At 30.5% G+C, this 15,049-nt stretch overlaps 1 protein-coding gene and 1 long non-coding RNA gene across 4 annotated transcripts; one reads left to right on the forward strand and one right to left on the reverse strand.

The window, feature by feature from the left end:
• Positions 1-382: 382 nt before the first annotated feature.
• LOC105147863 (uncharacterized) lies at positions 383-5,476 on the reverse strand. Of its 3 annotated transcripts, none has more exons than XM_011059176.2 (3): positions 5,158-5,476; positions 3,431-3,817; positions 383-3,318 (listed from the first exon to the last, which is right to left on the reverse strand). In XM_011059176.2, the coding sequence occupies exons 1-3, from the start codon at positions 5,296-5,298 to the stop codon at positions 1,699-1,701; spliced, it is 2,148 nt and encodes a 715-aa protein (XP_011057478.1). In that variant the 5' UTR covers positions 5,299-5,476; the 3' UTR covers positions 383-1,698. The 3 variants fall into 3 exon arrangements, with proteins under 3 accessions (XP_011057478.1, XP_011057480.1, XP_011057479.1); XM_011059178.2 differs by lacking the exon at positions 5,158-5,476 and having other exon boundaries at positions 3,431-3,631; positions 3,718-3,817; XM_011059177.2 differs by lacking the exon at positions 5,158-5,476 and having other exon boundaries at positions 3,431-3,643; positions 3,718-3,817.
• Positions 5,477-5,501: 25 nt separating this feature from the next.
• LOC105147866 (uncharacterized) lies at positions 5,502-14,491 on the forward strand. Its single transcript, XR_846349.2, has 3 exons — positions 5,502-6,826; positions 7,239-13,597; positions 14,203-14,491. It is a non-coding gene; the product is annotated as an uncharacterized LOC105147866 (long non-coding RNA).
• Positions 14,492-15,049: the final 558 nt, after the last annotated feature.

Here is a 15,049-nt window from a genome sequence, read left to right on the forward strand (position 1 = left end):
AAATCTGTTATCGAAAAATTTGCAAAAGACATGATGTCTTAGACAAAAATCTTTCAAATTCTATACATTTAAATTCCATTTTATGAAAAATGTGATATAGACAATTTGATTATTTAACATCCCTGTATAACTTATTACATTCACATAAATATATCTGTAAATGTAAATTTAAATTTACTTCATTATGTGTGTGCTGGTTAATGGATCAATACAATTACTTCATTGTACTGGCACGATTCATAAGTTCAAACTGATTTGTGATTTTAATAATACGGACATATTACATCTTGCAAAATTATTCATCATTATTTTGGTTCTTTCAAAGAATAAATTAGAATATATACTAATGTTTGTTGGCGTGCATTCGAGAATGACGATGAACTTTCTTTTTTTATGTCTATGATCTTGAATGACCTTGAATTTCTATAATCATTGTATTTGCTGTATCTAGATATGAATATACTCATATACAGAATATTGCATACAAGTATAGGGGTATTGTATTAAGGGGATGATGGAGTCGCGAATTATCGATACATTACAGCCGTATAAAAACTTTTGAACGAAATAAAAATCTCCTTTTACAGGATTGAAGTAGACGCAAAACTAAGAGATAGAGTAATGGACTTTATACTAATTGTAAGATCAAAAAAAAATTAAGAACTTACATTTTTCAACTCGTAAAGCTGTCATCTGATGTAGACGATTCCTTAATATAAAAGTTCTATAGCTCGTATGGACAAAGTGATATTGCACCACCCGTCGGATTACATGAACAAACAATATTGAGTTTATAGAATTAAGATTGAAAGCTTAAAAAGAAAGTTTTAAGCCTAATTTACAATGTGCTCTTTATTTCCTCATCTTGCTTCTTACCACTTTTATTTCTCGCCTTTTGTCCAGTTTCTTCACTTATCGCTGGAGATAAAAGTTGACAAAAAAACTTTGAAAGAGACAAGAAACACGTGAAAAGAAACGCGATTGTCAAGAAGGAAACGATTGTAAAGAAGGAAAAAGCATAAAATAAGAAATAAGAAACAGGAAGCAAAAAACACATTTTAGGCTTCATATTCAGCTGCAAATTATGTGTATACGTATGTTTAGCAAAGACTCAGAATGCATAAACAGAGCAGTAATTGTGTCTAGCAGTAGGTGTCGGATCTTACAAAAGATTGCGCTGTAATATGTTAGATAAGGACAGATATGCATTTGAGTGAGACAGAACGATAATGTAAGAAATGAATTAAAGATGCTATTATCGACATTTTTATAATTTAGTATTAAAAAGAATTTGTATTATCGACATCGATCGATCGATTCGGCCGTCACTCCAGTATCCCCTTAATAACATATAATAACACATATCTTTCAAATATTAGATCCGCGCGAATGAGCACTCATTTAAAAACTACAGCATGCATTCCATATAATTTGTTGGCAAAATATATCGTTATGTCCGATGAATTCAACAGATCTACTTTCTGTCCGATGTGTGTACATCAAAATATCTAATTTGTTAGAATAATTATTTTGATTTCATTTCTATAGTATTAAAGTACAAATACCACGTTCGTTCAAGAGAACAAAACCATAAGAAAATATTTCAGCGCGTCATAAAGTTTCTCTTGCTTATACAACCACGATTTTATGATTGTTACCATTTGGCAAGAGAACATAATAGACACGCTTTCCCTTATCTCATTGAAACTCTTGCATATTAGTATGATATTGACTGTTAGCAAATGAACTATTAACTTGTTCGTTTCGTTCAATAACGCTTTGCATTTCAACAGTCGATTCATTGCTAGATTGCCCATTATTATTTAAATTTCCAGTATTACTAACGTTATTTGTCACTACATTCACATTATTTGTAGAATTCGACTGTTGTTGATGCCCGTTTAAACTATTTTGTGCAGAATTATTATTTTTCGATCTATGTCTAAGTCTATGTGTAGTAAGATATTGTTTTACTGAAAATGCTTTGTGGCATATATCGCATTTATATGGAAATGGATCAGGACAATTTATACCATCCATGACAGCTACCGCATGAGTAGTTAAATGCATTACATAATAATGTTTTACAACAAATGACTTTCCGCAAGTTTCACAGATGTAAGGACCAGATACACCATGCGTTTTTCGATGTTTATGTAGATTATCCTTACGTGAAAAACTTTTACCACACATTTCACATTCGTGCATTTTCTGTCCAGTATGAGAAACCGAATGTCTAACTAAATGTTCTTTACGACTGAATGCTTTTGTACATGTCGTGCACACATATGGTCGCTCACCGGTATGTAATTTTCGATGTTGGAAAAGATGCTCTTTCCGTTTAAATGGCTTGCTACAAATGTCACAATTAAAAGAATTAACATTAGTTTGTAAGGAATCATCCTTACTTCCGGAATCTGATGGTTCGCCTACAAGTGTCTCAACATTACAATTATGATTGCTCATTTGATTGAATGAAGGAAAACTTTTACCACAATCGCGACAAATAGCGTTTCTTCCACCTTGTGAAAGTCCTTGAGAATTGACAGTGATTAAAGAATTTGGTTCCGATCCTGATCTAAGCCTTAGAAATTCTCTGATCTGTTCAATTGAATTACGAGACATTCCGTCATCAGACGACGTTTTTGTCAATTCTTTAAAATCTTTGTCGTCTCGAATCGTCATCAATGGAGTCTCTTTGAAACCTAAATTTAGAAATACTTCTGGCGTTGCTTGTACTGTAGTATAAGTTTGTACAGTTGGGTTAGGAGATTCATCTTTTTGGGTTTCGGATTGTATCTTTTGTATAATTTGTTGATTTGGTTCAATATCTGTTTCAGTTTTGAAAACTATATTATTATTTTGATGTACAACTGGTGTCTCTTGTTTCACTGAAAATTCTTGTTGTGTTATAATTTGCACTTGCTGTTTCTCAAGTTGAAGTTGTCTATGCTGCTTTTCAAATTCACGTTGTTGCCTCTGTAATTGTTGAAGCTGCTGTGATATCTGTGATTGACTCTGTATTGGTTGACTGATTTGACTTTGACTCTGTTGTTGGACCTGTTGAGATAACTGTGCCGACTGATTCAATTGTTGAGACATTGCTCTTTGGGATTGTACTTGCTGATTTATTTGGTTATGATTCTGTACTTGGTTTTGAGTTTGTGTCTGAATTACAGGAGACTGATTTTGTTGATCACCGATTTGATTTTGCGCTTCATTTGATTGTTGTGATACTTGAGAAGTTTGTTGTTGGTAACTGTAATGAGTCTCTGCTGTAGCTTCAACGACAGCTGCTGCCATACCGCCTGGTTGCATCTAAATCCAAGAAAAAAATTTTAATATTTCTAATGTAAATAAATAATCTTTAGATACAGCAACAAAAAGCTTTGCTATATTTAATATAAAGTTTTACTTATTCATTACAGACCTGCATAGCACATTTGTATTGTTGTACCCTTGCTTGAACACCACTAATAATTTGTATATTAGAAGTATTTATATTGCTAACTACGACAGGTTGCTGATGTATTTGATCTGTTGTTTGTTGATTATTTATTATTTGGCCTCCCACTGATGTTGGTTTATCCAATGACTTTAGAACTTCATCCTCTGGTGTAGACGGTCTTTCCTTTTCAGTATTCTTTACATAAACTTTTCCTTCTTTCAGAAATTCTTCGGAAAAACGAAGTGAAGTGAAATAAGATTCCAACATACCCTCAGCATTGACAACAGTTTCTCGAAATTCTATGAAATTCTCTAGCTTCTTGACGCATTCATGGCATACAATTTTTGGTAATGAATCCTCCTCCATAATCTTCAAAAAATATAAATAGTTTTAATTTTTAAAAACAAAAAATTTATTCATTTTTATATATATAATTTATTCTATTTTAATTTTAGCAATTAGACAAAATTAAATGTTAATATATATAATTATGTTTATATATATAATGTTAATTCATATATATTAATACGCTTAAAATAAATTAATAGCTAAATTAATCTATTAAATAATTAGAATTTATATCATTTTGACAATTTGTATAAACAAAATATATATATTTTTAATCTATTAAAATTGACTATACCAATAACACAACTGAGCTTTTTAGTTAAATGATTTAAATGTAAACAATATTTTAATGTTTTAAAGAAGCATATTAAAGTTTTATCAATAATAGTATAATGCTATATGAAAATATATCAACTGACATTAATGATATATAATATAATGATATATCTTTATTGAAACATATCGTAGAGAAACAATACAAATAATTACATAAGAATATGCTTGTTTATATTATAGCTATATGAAAACAGAACTCTCATACATTAAATCTTAAATATTAATTCAAAAGAGATATACTAACTCTTAAATATTAAGTCAAAAGATTTAAAAAAAATATATAAAGGAAGTATTCAAATTAATTTAATTAAATATATTTCATTATTTGTATTAATTATTTAAATTCTTTTCATAAATTTGTTAAGCTTCTGTACATACACACACATACACACACACACACACACACACACACACACACACACACACACACACACACACACACACACACACACACACACACACACACACACACACACACACACACACACACACACACACACAGAGAGAGAGAGAGAGAGAGAGAGAGAGAGAGAGAGAGAGAGAGAGAGAGAGAGAGAGAGAGAGAGAGAGAGAGAGAGAGAGAGAGAGATAAATATATAATAAACTGCGATTTATTATTTCTTAATTCTTACTAAAACTTTTTTAAATATTCTTTTTATTATACACATATAAATAAATAAATATATATTATTGTTCTAAAATATGAGACCGTAATAACCTTGTTATATTTTGAATAAAATGTTCATATATATCATAACTCATAAATATATATTAATAACATGCTCATAATTAAAAAATTATTCCAATATCACGATTTTTCGTGTAAGAATAATTCGCACCAAGTGAATTAAAATATAATCTATTAAAGTCTAAGATCTCACAAGTATTCTTCGTAAACTTTCCGAACTTTGGAATCTTGTGTTGCTCATGGCATATGAAATTAACAAGAGTTAAGTAGATTGAATAATTATCACATTATTACAAAAGAACCAAAAATAGCTCGCGAGTTAAACATGAATGCTCACCTGTATCGGAAGATACGTCTGTATTTTTGTTTGCAATTGTCGTCTACGTCCTTCATCACGAAAAATATTCATCTTGTTACCTTCACTGCTGGTACACAATCGACACAATTCGTAATAGTTCACCTTGCGGTATCCCGACATTATTTTTTCACAATAAACAAATCGCAAATACCGAAAAATCGCACAAAAAGAGAAATAAGGTTTTTCAACTGCGTAACATACACAAGAGCGATAAACACTAGTAAAACCACCGCCACCAGCCACCGTCAACGCCGTCACCGTCGCTGTCGCCGCCAACGCCACAGAAAGGATAAATCAAGGTAGCAATCATGTAACTTTTTCCCTAGGGCGAAAACATGAAAAGTAAAATTTTTTTATGCTTTTTTTGAAATTTTGATGAGAGCATATGTGTATATTGTAAGAAATAAATGACAACATGAGAAAAATATCGGACCCCAGGGCCCCTATTTCTTGAAAAATATTGCATACGATAAAACTAGGGAAATGCTATAGTATATGTAACGTATATTATAGTATTTTCCTAGTTTTTTTCGTATGCGATACTTTTCAAGAATAGGAGCCCAGCAGGTCTATTCTGAAACTTTTTAACGCATGTGTTATATGCTTTACGATTTCATATTCTGTAAATGCATCTTAACGCACCGTCAATTTACGTTGCATTTGTGTTAAGTTTGCGTTATACAATATTAAATTTCACTAGAAAGTTGTATTCTGTGAGCTATTTAACGAAATTCGTAGTGCATGCCTATGCGTTACATAAAGTAATGCTAACGCCGACTTTTGGACAGCGTTAAATGTCATAACGCAAGTTAGATGTTATAATTCGCAGTTATATCAACGCAATTAAATAAATATTTAAAAAATGTGTTAAATAAATATTTTTAATTTAAATATTTAAATTTAAATATTTTTAATGTGTTAAATAAATATTTTAAATTTTTCTGTGTTTTTTCTGTAACTTGCTGTAATAATACGTATTGTTTACTAAATTAATTATAGGTTATGTATATTCCTTTCACGTATTACGTGAAAAAATTAATTATAATTTATTTATTATAAATATGTACACGCAGCTTAGGCTGTGGTCAAAGTTTTGTTACAAATGCTTCGAAGCATTTGATGGATCAATTAGAAGAAAGAATTTTATAAATTGAAAATTAAAAAATGCTTCAAAACGTTTACAGCATCGCATTGACTTAGTAATATAATATTACTTACAATTAGTAATATATATAGTGCGTGTGTGCGTGCGTGCGTGCGTGAGATATAATCATATGTAGTAAAAGCACATAAATAGCCTATAATCAGAGTAGCGCCATACGAGAGATGACGTCATATTTTAGCGAAATTCTGCGAGAAAGAAAGAAATATACGGTCTCAGTCTATCCAACAGACTGTCAGTTTTAGGGTTAGGTGCAACAGCATTGAACGACATAGATACATAAAGATACATTGATAAAAATAAAATTATCGAAATTATTTTAGAAATATGGTTGGATGTACAATACCGTTTTATAACAATTTATTAAAAAAAGGATATGTTATGAAAATAATTCCGAAAGACACAGAACGCCGAATGAATTGGTTAAAGAGTATAAATGGTAAATATAAAAATTGGACACCATCAAAAAATTCATCTATATGTGAGGTAAAATAATTTATTCTTTATAAATAATGTATTTAAAATATTAAAATAAAAATGTAACATAAAATATACACAGATTAATTATAATATCTGAAGACACGATAGTGTCTTGGCACTAAGTATATATATTGGGTCATCTAAAAAGTATCCGCGGTACTTTGTCACTAGATATATGACCATCAACACACATCTAGTGACAAAAAACCGCGGATACTTTTTAGATGACCCAATATATAGTCATCACATTGATTACGAATTTAATTCTTTCTCTTTAATCTTTTTAATTATATATCATTATATTGTGATTCTAAGTCAAATAATATGATAACTACGATATTGAATATATTGTATAATATTTTATGAAATGGTATATACATAATATTTTTCTGAATTTTTTATTTCTTTTATATTACAGATGCATTTTGCTTCTAAAATATAGGAACAGAGAATGGATAATAAACTAGCGCATTTAATAACGCAAATAATGTGCAATAAATAACGTTTTGTATAAAGTAATGTGCAATATTACAAAATGTATAATATTGCAATAGTACAAAATAAATGAAATTTTATAATAAATAATATAAAAGTTTTATTTTATATACAATATTTATTTATTATCATTTTTTAATTTGTCACAATTTTTGAGCATTTTTTAGCATGAATTCAAAATTTAGAAAATAATGCATTTAAAAAACTGGAGGGAATGACTAAAACATGGCGGACCAATCACAAGTGATATCCGTATGGCGTCACTCTGATTGTAGGCTCTCTAGTTTGACTAAGGATCAACGCGATACTGCAAACGCTTTGAAGCGTTTTTTAACTGATCAGTTTGTAAAATTCTTTCTTCTAATTGATCCATTAAATGCTTCAAAGCATTTGTCGAAACTTTGACTACAGTCTAAAACAATTGAAAAAACGCGATTGTAGCGAAATTCTCTAAATGTCTTGATGATTGTCGCTAGCGACAGCCAATGGCAGAACATTATGTCATCATTTCTTCCTAGTTCTTTTGTGACTTGCGTTATACAATACAATATTTCCGAACATGCCCGAACTCATAACCCGTGCCACAAATCACGAACATAATTTACAGAATATAATTCCTACGAATAATACGTTATGAGTTAAACGTAGATTTCGTTAGTATAGTTATAACGCAAAAAGTTTCAAAATAGCCCTGCAGGGGCGCAGTTCCATAAGGGTGCGATTACATATAGTGCAATTATATATACTTTGTCACTAGATATATGACCAACACACATCTAGTGACAAAAAACCGCGGATACTTTTTAGATGACCCAATATGTAGCGTGATAAGCAGCACGGATCAGTGAGGGTGCGATTACATGGAGCGCGGTACGTGGTACGCGGTACAGTAACTAATAGTAACTAACTAGATAACTGGGAAACCGCAAATTACGTACTGCCTGATTCTTTTTGATATTGCATGAAGCGCGGTTTGCGGCACGGGCTAACAAACTCGCACTACTGTACACCGCTATGCACTTTTTAATGGAATTAATTGATTTAAACGCAATTATTAAGTAAATCTGTTTAAAAATTAAAAGTATCGATAAAGTGTGCATAAAAATAAGTTAATATATTTAAAAAAAATTCATACTAATGTGAGTTTGTCTATCCAAATATTATGTAGATATAATAAAAATATCATTATTTAACAGATATAATAAAATATAAACAATTTACATTATTATGAGACATTGGTAAGTGTCGGATAATCTAATCTCGTTTGGCTAATATTCGGGCTGTGTTCGACTTAGTTTGCGAGTGTTCACATCGATCATTCATTTTACTTCTAATCAAAGATTACTATAGCAAACGAGAAATGGATTGAAATGGATTACAATGGATTCAGATTTTCAGAAATACGGATTCATGAATGTTAAAATGAATCCTTTTCAATCCTGAATGCATTTTTATTCATTTATACGAATTGCATAGAGCATATCTCTATGCCTTTCAATCCAAAAATAATATTAACATTTTCTATGCATCGTGAATACTCAATTCAGAATTATGAATAGAAAGTACAGTTTTTTTAATTCAGTTAAATTCAAAAATAATATCTGCAATTTCTGTGCAACGTGAATACTGCTCAATTCAATATTCTGAATATAAAATGCAGTTTTTCAATCTAATTGAATAAAAAAAGTTTTTATTTAAAAATGGACCACAAATGCTACTTAAATTATTTAAAATTATAAGTAGGAAATTTTTCGTTTTAATCCAACTAAGTTCAAAAAAATTGTAACGTAAAAATAATTGAGCTATGTTCATTTATTTATCTCTGATTAGAAATAAAATGAATGATCGATGTGAACACTCGCAAACTAAATCGAACACAACCCGAATATTAGGCTAATCATGGCGACATCGGCTAAGCGAGATTAGATTATCCGACACTTATCAATGTCTCATAGTAATATAAATTGTTTATACTTTATTATATCTGTTAAATGATGATTTTTATTATATTTAATTTTGTTACTAGTTTAGCTGATTGTAATTGAAGTAGAGAATGAATAACATATTTACCAATTAAAGAAGTGATGTAATGGTAGAAGCTTCATAATCTAGAAGTCCCAGGTTCAAATAATCAGGTTCCCACTAACAATAAGCGTTTTTTAAGATCAATTTGAAGTAATTAATTTCAAATATAATTATTATAAATATCTTAGGAATAAAATTTGTAACCCTTAAGGATGAACGTTTTTTTTTTTCGAATATTAAATTAGTGTCATTTCGGATCCACTCCATTTCAATCTATTCAATCCATTTTCATGGATTTAAATTACGCATTAAAAAAATTTTAATCCATTCTCGTTTGCTAAGTAGCTCGTGTCGCAAACCGCGCTCCATGTAATATCAGCGAAAGAAATAGGCGGTACGTGGTACGCGATTTCCTAGTTACACTTATCAATGTCTCATAGTAATATAAATTGTTTATACTTTATTATATCTGTTAAATGATGATTTTTATTATATTTAATTTTGTTACTAGTTTAGCTGATTGTAATTGAAGTAGAGAATGAATAACATATTTACCAATTAAAGAAGTGATGTAATGGATAACGTAGAAGCTTCATAATCTAGAAGTCCCAGGTTCAAATAATCAGGTTCCCACTAACAATAAGCGTTTTTTAAGATCAATTTGAAGTAATTAATTTCAAATATAATTATTATAAATATCTTAGGAATAAAATTTGTAACCCTTAAGGATGAACGTTTTTTTTTTCGAATATTAAATTAGTGTCATTTCGGATCCACTCCATTTCAATCTATTCAATCCATTTTCATGGATTTAAATTACGCATTAAAAAAATTTTAATCCATTCTCGTTTGCTAAGTAGCTCGTGTCGCAAATCGCGCTCCATGTAATATCAGCGAAAGAAATAGGCGGTACGTGGTACGCGATTTCCTAGTTGCCTAGTTAGTTACTATTGGTTATTGTACCGTGTACTGCGTACCGCGCTCCATATAATCACACCCTGACAAATTCACATTACTAAGAGCCGGTTGTTCCACCTTTTAGTAAATTTCAAGTGAGATAAATGTGAGATAAATTTAGTAATTCACGCATGTGATTGCGTAATCTTGCTACTTACTCAACAGGTAAAATTTGCCAAAAGGTAGAACAACCGACCCTAAGCACTTTTAATAGAATTAATTGATTTAAATGCAATTATTAAGGAAATTCATTGAAAAAATAAGAGTGTGATGAAATATGATATAAAAATAAATTAATATATTTAAAAAAATTCATATTAAAGATTATTTGTCACTAGCCTCGCTTATCGCGTTACATGTAATACAGATGAAAAGAAGCAAGCAGCACGGTTTGCGCGGTTCCTATAGTTACCTAATTAGTTTCTGTACCGCGCTACACGTAATCGTATCCTAATGGCTTCTATATATTGGACGCGGAAACGCTTGCTGTCCGGCAAAATGAGACGCGGTAACCAATTGGGACACATTGGGAGCTGTAAACTTTTTATCTACCGCATCACATTTTGCCGCACGGCAAGCGTTTCCGCGTCTATGCAGGAGCCATAACTGTCTTTACACGCCTATCGACAGTTGTCGGTGTCGTTGCGCAGATATTTTATATGAAAAAGCTGCGCAATAACATCGACAACTGTGTAAAACAGTAACATCGGCAAGCGTGTAAAACAGTTACGGAATCGTGTCTCAGGGGAGTCTATCAGCGATAATTATCATATATGGAAAATATCGCGCAGTCAGTATTGCATGCGACTTCGAAATCGTATTCTCTGCTACCATATGTGATATGTTGTCAACATGGAATAGAGAGAATAGGAGGCCGAACTAGGCTTTGAAAAGTGTGGTCAAAATCAGGTTTCTGAATTGGTATTGGTGGTGCTCGGTAGGCGGCGTTCGAATCGCAAAACTCAAGCCAGTTTTACATTAGTTACAAGCTGATCGCAAATTTGTTGCGACAGCTAATATAAAGCGTTGATTTCAAAATGCAAGCTTCAAATTGACTGTCGCAAACTTGAGATCGGCTTGCAACTAATATAGAACCGGTTTCATATACACTTACGCACACACAATCGAACACACATAACCTACGAATAGAGACGTTATTCTGTGACATTCTCTGATAGTAACAGGAAGACGTAAATTGTCATTAAAACTGCATGAAGATTGAAACATTCTTCATGTAAATTGGTATGACCAGAGAGAAATCTGAGAGAGGACATGACGACCCAAACCTGTAATCGCAAAATGCCGCACACTACTGCTCTCTGACAAAGTAGATGTGAACTACGTAGCGTCCACTTTTCTTACGATACATCATCCACTTTTCAAGGCTGAAGATAATAAATCAATATTTGATTCATATAATCGTGCTACATGTAATTTTTGTTATTTTTTGTTGAGTAGTATATATGGAAAATAAAGCTTCAATGAAATGTATTCATTTTCACATGTATTAAGTTTCATATATATGTTATCATTTATATATGTATGTAACTCATAAAGTAAAGTCGGTTCTACATTAGTTGCAAGTTTGTTGCAACAACCAATGTAAAGTTTGCATTTTAAAATCAACGCTTCATATTGGCTATCGCAACATACTTGCAACTAATGTAGAACCGGCTTAAAAGATAAATGTACGATCTTAATCATTTTTGAAATATGTAATGTATCCGAAGTATAAATAAAGTATAAATTTTACCTATATCTTTTCTAATTGCTCAATGATATTCTAAGAATTATATATAAAATCATTCTTAGATCGAGATTTTTATCATGACCAAAAAATAGTATAAATTCGTCAAATTGACATTATTTTTATTTTCTTGTTCTCCTTGGGTATGAAACGAAACAGTATTTTAATATGTCATATCCATTGCTACATAAATTAAATATACTTCACATTAACCTCACTTCTATCGGGAAACCGCATTTATTACTATATTTGTTGTATGTCGTGACTTGTATATCGTGGGTTATGCTCGATATCAATTGTTCGATATTTTCTCGTGATACATCTATTATGTTCCGGGAGAAGACGCTGAGGTGAGGTAGCATGGACAAATGATATGTCCCGGCAAATTCAAATTAGGATTACAACTGTTATATTTAAAGATGACGAAAATGAATTCGTAGCCCAAGCGGAAACTTATGGAGCCTCTTCTTGATAATAATTGAAGCTTAGGTAATTTAGTTAATCTTGACTCGATGTTAATGTAATAGTCATGAAATATGAAAGTTAAAATAAGGTTAGGTTGGTTGACAAAGTGGCAATATTTTTAATTTATCGAAATGATAAATGACACTGATCAAGAAAATGATTAAGGGATAAGGGGGGTATTGCTTTCGATATAATTTATTAAAGTAAATTAAAATAGCTGTAAAGTGAAATAATTATTATATTAAATAAGTCTAATAATAATAGATGGAACATGAAATAATAGTATGTGTGAAAATATGTATAAATTGCATGTATTTATTTAATATAGTGAATAGTTAATATGGACTATGATAATTGAGCATTATAGAAATATTCAGCTGATACATTAAATGAATATAATTCATCTCCAATCTGATATAATTGGAATAGTAAATATAACACAGTAATGTGTAAACGTAGTAATATAATTCAAGAAAAGTCTGAATGTTTTAAAATTAAGATCTATTAATATTATTATTTCATATTCAGTATATAAAAGAATGGATAGTAGTTACCAAGAACAATAAAGTATATGTATATAATGTATGTAGTATGTGTATATTTGTAACAAAAACTGAATAAATTGAAAAGACAATGTAAAGGGTGTCTCAAAATGATCTGACATTTTAAATTGCGCGCCATTTTTTTTGCAGCGAACGTAACGTACTAACCTTTAACAACTGGCATCAAGAAGTATTGAGGTTTAGTGGAGAATTACACGATCGAGCAACGCATAGAAATTGTGAAATTTCTTCAGACGAAGTTTCATGGTCGTGTTATTTCGCGCCGCGGCGATGTGAATTGGCCACCAAGATCGTGCGATTTGATGCCATTGGACTTCTTTCTTTGGGGTTTTCTGAAAGGAAAAGTGTATGCCAATGATCCACAGACCGTTCCGGAGTTGAAGGAAGAAATTAGACGTACCATTAATGAAATTAGTCCGCAATTATGCCAAAATGTCATTGAAAATTTTGTCAAAAGAATGAACGTTTGCAAACAGAGTCGAGGCGGCTATTTATCAGATATTGTGTTCCACATATAACCTCCATGTTTGTACTTTATATTAAAGTAAAAACATGTGTACTTTTCAAATAAATAATATGTTTTATTAATACATTAAAATGTCAGGTTATTTTGAGACACCCTTTATTATAATATTGTAAGAGAGATAATAAATTATATATTATCTCTAACATAAATTATCATAATAGAATCTAGTATAATCCGAGATAATAAGCACAGGAATATAACAGAATATTATAATAGTAGAGTATTAAACATAATATTGTGATATAATAAAATATTATTAAGTAATAGAATATTATTTGAAATTTAGATTTGATATAAATGATTACGAAAAATACGTACAATGTAATTAACCATATATATATATATATATATATATATATATATATATATATATATATATATATAGTTTAGATGTACTGAAGTAACATAAAGAAAATAAGATAATCTATTTCATTAGATGACATAATGAAAGGAACGTTTCACTAAGAGACGACAAATGTGATTTAGATATACTCAATAATAAAGATATCGATTATTGTCCTATAATATTTAAAATATATATTAATACTTAAAATGTATATTTGTATAGATCTTAAATTTTTAATAATTGATGATTACCTTTTAGATTTATCGTACAGAACTATGCTCGGAGATGAACGCGCAGGATACGATATTATCAAATAGAATTAGAGTCGCAAAAGACTTTTGAATAGATTTTTGAATCTTTTTTCAAAAGAGGATTGGCACAAGAGACAATGGTATAGATGAACGTCTTATCGTGGCGACTGCTTGGAGACAACTCGTTCCGCGACGACGAGTTACTGTCTTCGAATCTCGGATAAGACAAAGAAAGTATTGCGACACTCAATCGAGCGTCTATTCTTCTATTTGAACAATAAAATAATTATTCTGCAGATTTTGATTTTTTTTTGTCTTCTTCTTTTTGCCTTCTAATTCCCTTCTTTTACTTTGTAAAGCGATAGATTAGTTCCATTATATTTAAATTCGAATACGTGTGTTTCTTTATGAACGCTTAATTCACCGCTAGGCAATAGTTTCGTTGTTTATTACAGTAATAATACTTAGGTGTTGTACAGGTTAAATTGTAGTAAGCTAGAACATTAAAGTTAAACAATGTATATAAAGTATTATAAAGGTTTAACAAATATTTGTTAAACGGGAAATATATAATATATACACATATATTAAGAATAATTATAACTGCGGTAAATTTCTAATTGTTGTTGCAACTGCAATATAATAAAAGTGGAATTCATTTCCATAAAGTTTGAGATTTTAAATTTTAATTTTCGAGAGGGGCTTCTATAAGCCAGTGCTTGCGATTAGTTTATGTTACGAATTCCTACGGGATAATTATCTCTCCTTAGAGATAAGAGCGCGTGACACTCCTTTGTGTCGTCTACGTTGGCTCGCTGAGAGAAAAAAAAATTCGATGGGTAAATATATTTCGA

This window comes from Acromyrmex echinatior, chromosome 1 (genome assembly GCF_024713525.1).
Source record: "Acromyrmex echinatior isolate Ae372 chromosome 1, ASM2471352v2, whole genome shotgun sequence".
In the NCBI taxonomy this organism is placed as follows: Eukaryota; Metazoa; Arthropoda; class Insecta; order Hymenoptera; family Formicidae; genus Acromyrmex; species Acromyrmex echinatior.

Bases quoted from the DNA above. Each gene is read 5' to 3' on its own strand.
- LOC105147863 (XM_011059176.2), bottom strand. From the start codon at position 5,298: ATGTCGGGATACCGCAAGGTGAACTATTACGAATTGTGTCGATTGTGT. The intron at 3,818-5,157 runs GTGAGCATTCAT...TATTTTTTGAAG, and splicing joins AGACGTATCTTCCGATACAG to ATTATGGAGGAGGATTCATT. The intron at 3,319-3,430 runs GTCTGTAATGAA...TCTTGGATTTAG, and splicing joins AATACAAATGTGCTATGCAG to ATGCAACCAGGCGGTATGGC.